Raw genomic sequence first — 4,657 nt, 5'->3', positions numbered from 1 at the left:
GATGTAGAATATAAATATTTATTAGAGGCTAATAGGTGGCAGGTAACATCTGATCACAAAACAGCACGATCAGAGTAGACCATCTGTGGGTACAAAAGTCAGAAGACAAGGTTCTCTCTTTTAAATTTAGCTAAAGGTGTGGCGGTCTGCCCGCCCTTCTCTCGACGTAATTCAAGATTATGCCGCCGGTAAAGCCCACAAGGCTAACAAGAAATCCATGTAACGGAGGCACAAATTTGTGAGGTCACCTGATAGGGGTCTCCGACGTGCTCCTCGCGCAGATACAGATGCAAGGCCACAGGCCACACTGTCCCCCGTGGCTCTGTGTGCACCGCGACGCAGGAACACACTCGGGCGAACCTCAGACGCGGCCACACCGACCGGGGAGCGCCCGCTGCTGTGAAGGCAGGTGGAGGAGTAACGTGTTCTGAACTGTGGCCAAGGTTTGAAGTACAGGTAAGGTTCCCGAATGCTGTCAGAGGATACTAGCGCTTAGCTTGTCACGGTGAAAAAATCCTGTGTCATTTGCAATGTGTAGTATTCACTTAGCAAGGGACAAATGTCATTGGAGATGTTTTCTGAGGGAGGAAGCAGTGACACACAGATCCCCCGTGTGGAACACGTCCCTCAGGCCTTCAGACGTGCTGAGCTCCCTTGTCTCTCTCCCAGGGAAATGGGGGGAAACCAGACTTCTGTCACCGAGTTCCTCCTGCTGGGGTTTCCCCTGAGCCCAGGGACTCAGATGCTCCTCTTCGGGCTCTTCTCCCTGTTCTACGCCTTCACCCTGCTGGGCAACGGGGTCATCCTGGGGCTCATCTGGCTGGACTCCCGCCTGCACACCCCCATGTACTTCTTCCTCTCACACCTGGCTGTCGTCGACATGTCCTACGCCTGCAACACGGTGCCCCAGATGCTGGTAAACCTCCTGAGCCCAGCCAAACCCATCTCCTTTGCTGGCTGCGTGACACAGACCTTCCTCTTCTTGAGCTTTGCTGTGACAGAATGTCTTCTCCTGGTGGTGATGTCCTATGACCGGTATGTGGCCATCTGCCACCCCCTCCGATATGCTGTCCTCGTGAGCTGGAGAGTCTGCATCAACCTGGCAGTGGCTTCCTGGACGTTAGGGGTCCTCCTGGCCCTGGCACATACAGTGTTACTCTTACCGTTGCCCTTCTGTGGGCCCCAGAAAGTGAATCACTTTTTCTGTGAGATTACAGCTCTTCTCAAGCTTGCCTGTGCGGACACCCACATTAATGAGATTGCGGTTTTGGCTGGGGCAGCGTCTGTGCTGGTGGGACCGCTGTCCTCCATCGTGGCTTCCTACGTTCACATTCTCCGGGCCATCCTGAAGATCCGGTCAGGGGCCGGGCGCCAGAAAGTCTTCTCCACCTGCTCGTCCCACCTCTGCGTGGTTGGGCTCTTTTATGGCACAGCCATTGTCATGTATGTTGGGCCCCGACATGGGGACCCCACGGAGCAGAAGAAATATCTCCTCCTGTTCCACAGCCTTTTCAACCCCATGCTTAACCCCCTGATCTATAGTCTGAGGAACAGAGAAGTCAAAGCTGCCCTGAAGAGGGTGCTTGACAAGGAGAGATCTGCATGAAAGCCTCAACAATAATAAAATAGCTGAGTTTAAAGGGCCCCGAGGAGTCATCTCATCCAGTAGCCACACAAGATACACAGACATGCTCCAGGGCATCCTTCTCATCTTCAAATGCCCCTATGACTCCCTCCCAAGAGAGCCCATTCTGCCCAGGAAGCGAGAACCTCTGCCAACTGCCTGCCTGGCGCACACACTTTTAATATGGTGTGTGAGCTACTCTGAGTAAGAGGAAATGAATGCATATTCCATCACCAGGACTTGTAGGCAAAATGTAGAATAAAGCAAGGTTTCGGCAGAATATTTAAAATATAGGGGTTGAGAGAGATTGATTACATCTCAGTTATTTAGATATTTTAAATTTAGCAACTGTCATCTTCAAAAAAGGGTCTACATTTAAAATATTTTTTATATTCCCACATATTTCAGTGATAGTTAGTGATGTCTTCCAATGCATCACCAACTTAAATTAGGAAGAGCGTGAGCCATGCCTTGAAGGGAAGGAGAATGAAGGGTGTAACTGTGGTGTGGCTGAGAGGAAGAAAACCCCCAAGGATGTGATGCTAAAAACATACACATTAGGGCTTTCTCTGTGGCTGTTTCCCTCTGCTCCTGGAGTGTAGGTGGAGGTCCATGGATGGTGGAGACAAGAGGAAGAGAGCAGAATGGAAGTAGCTGCGTCCTTGCAAGAATTGTACATTCTCTTGCATTGGTTTGGCCGATTGTCTTTTATGGGAAATGACCAAAACTTAGAGCATTCTGGCAAATAAGAATAGACTGTAATTATTGTGATGACTAGTTGGCCAATGATATTAGAGCTATAAATGATCAGAAATGATTTGCTTTTTAAATTAAGAGACTTGAGGTAAATTGAATAATCATTTTAATCAAACATGAAACCCCAATGCTTACTTTTGAAGTGGCAGAACACAGGTAGTAGGAAAGGGTGTATAAGGAGACTTTTACTTTTCAACTCTTTCTTCAAATTATGTGCTAAATTAAGCCTTCTGAATGCTTAAACTGTATCAAAGGGAAATATTTAACTTTTAAAATAATTTTTTGTGAAAAGTATTTTTAAAGAGTAAAATATATGGATTTCTTTCTTACAAAGCATCCCTTTTGTAAGGAAGTCTGTTATGTAGACATTACTCCATGACCAAAAAGAGGTTAAAAACCCATGATTTTGAATTCAGATAAAACTGTTGATTTACTGATGGTAGCCATTCTGACAGGTGTGAGGTGCTACCTCATTGTAGTTTTAATTTAAATCTGCCTGATGATTAGTGATGATGAGCATCTTTCCATATGTCTATGGCCATCTGTATGTCCTCTTTGGAGAAGTGTCTATTCAGGTCCTTTGCCCATTTTTTAATTGGATTGTTTGTTTTTTTGGTGTTGAGTTGTCTGAATTTTTTATAAATTTTGGACATTAACCTCTTATCAGATGTATCATTAGCGAATATGTTCTCCCACTCAGTGGGTTTTCTTTTCGTTTTATTGATGTTTCCTTTGCTGTGCAAAAGCTTTTCAATTTGACATAGTTCTATTTGTTTATTTTTTCTTTTGTTTCCCTTGCCCTAAGAGATGTATCAGAAAACATATTGCTAGAATATATGTCTGAGATTTTACTGCCTCTGTTTTCTTCTAGGATTTTTATGGCTTTGAGTTTTACATTTAAGCCTTTAATCCATTTTGAATTTGTTTTTTGGTATATGGCATAATAAAGTGGTCTCGTTTCATTTTATGCACGTATCTATCCAATTTCCCAGCACCACTTATTGTATAGGCTGCCTTTCTTTACTTTTTAGGAACTGGTCATCCAGATGCCAATTCCCCATCTTTATAAAGGGGGGAAAGGAGCCCTCATACCCATTATCCAAGACACCCTGGTTCTCTTTTCAAAAATTTGAGCAATATGTAAAAAATAAAAATATGGCAAAGAAACCCAGAATCAGAGAAAATGAAATTGAATAATATTGAAGGGTATTTTTTCAAAACTGTAGGAATACAATTTTCCCTCAATAAATCACATAATCAGAACCCAGGTGTCTGCCAACTGAAGTGTTTGTATCTTGTTCTGTGCTCAGTAATCTGTAATAAATTCATCTTTATTTTCTCATTTTTCAAGATTTCAAATAAAACATTGAACTTTTGATCTTTTAACACAATTACTCCATAAATACAATTAATAACAATTTCCAATTTCTATCAATTATACACTGGCCATTGCTTTCTGAATATCTGTTCATTTTTGACTTGAATATTTATTTTATCAAAAGCCAACTTTTGTAAACCAATTTTAAGATGACTTACTTTGGGAGTTATTTCAGTCACCGATGTGTTGATTTTTACTTCTTGTACTTGCAAGTAGGAAGCATATTCAGATTCTAGTGGACCTCGCTGTAACCATGAGAGTTACAAATGCAGGTTGAACTACAGCCTGCGATCACAGAAAATGCCCAGTGCTGAAGGTCATGTAACTATCCCAGAACATGTTTATGTCAACTAAGAGCTGACTGTGTTGTGTCACTTTCCTTTGTACACATTTGTTCTGTGTCTGTGTGTGTTTTGCTCTGACCACTTTGAGCAGTTGTCCACAAGGTAAAGGACTGTCACCTGGATAGGCCCTAGAAAACACGTGATCTGGAGAAGGGTGTGTTTCCCCAGGTAAAGTCTGTTTTCCCCTAAGCGTTATAGTTAATTCTTTAATGTCTTTGTTCTATTTTTTTTTACTTTTTATATATGATGGTCAGATGATGACAAACATAGAAAACTATGTCCTAAACTATTGTTTTCACAGGATCAGTTGGCTCCTAATTTTGTCACCTATATGTCAGTTTTTAGATTTTCTGATTTTCTGCAGATCACCTGTAATGTAAAAAGAAAAGGAAGGAAGACAGGTGGCAATATTTATGGACTGACTGGCCCGCACCAGGCTTTTCATAGGACCAGTGGCCATCTTTGGTGTTTCTAAATGTGTGTTAGGGTCAGAGCAGAGGGGACATGCTCTCAAAACTTGATAACTGTGCTCAATTTTCCCATGTTCATGTCATA

At 42.6% G+C, this 4,657-nt stretch overlaps 1 protein-coding gene across 1 annotated transcript; it reads left to right on the top strand.

The window, feature by feature from the left end:
- Nucleotides 1–673: 673 nt before the first annotated feature.
- LOC308561872 (olfactory receptor 2A7-like) lies at nucleotides 674–1,606 on the top strand (the record flags this gene model as incomplete). Its single annotated transcript, XM_081147410.1, has 1 exon — nucleotides 674–1,606. One exon carries the CDS (start codon nucleotides 674–676, stop codon nucleotides 1,604–1,606), a length of 933 nt encoding a protein of 310 aa, XP_081003536.1.
- Between the last annotated feature and the right edge of the window lie 3,051 nt (nucleotides 1,607–4,657).

This window comes from Miniopterus schreibersii (assembly GCF_964146895.1).
Source record: "Miniopterus schreibersii genome assembly, chromosome: 9".
Lineage (NCBI taxonomy): Eukaryota > Metazoa > Chordata > Mammalia > Chiroptera > Miniopteridae > Miniopterus > Miniopterus schreibersii.
Note: the sequence above shows the minus strand (reverse complement) of the source record. Positions and strands in the feature narration are given on the sequence as shown.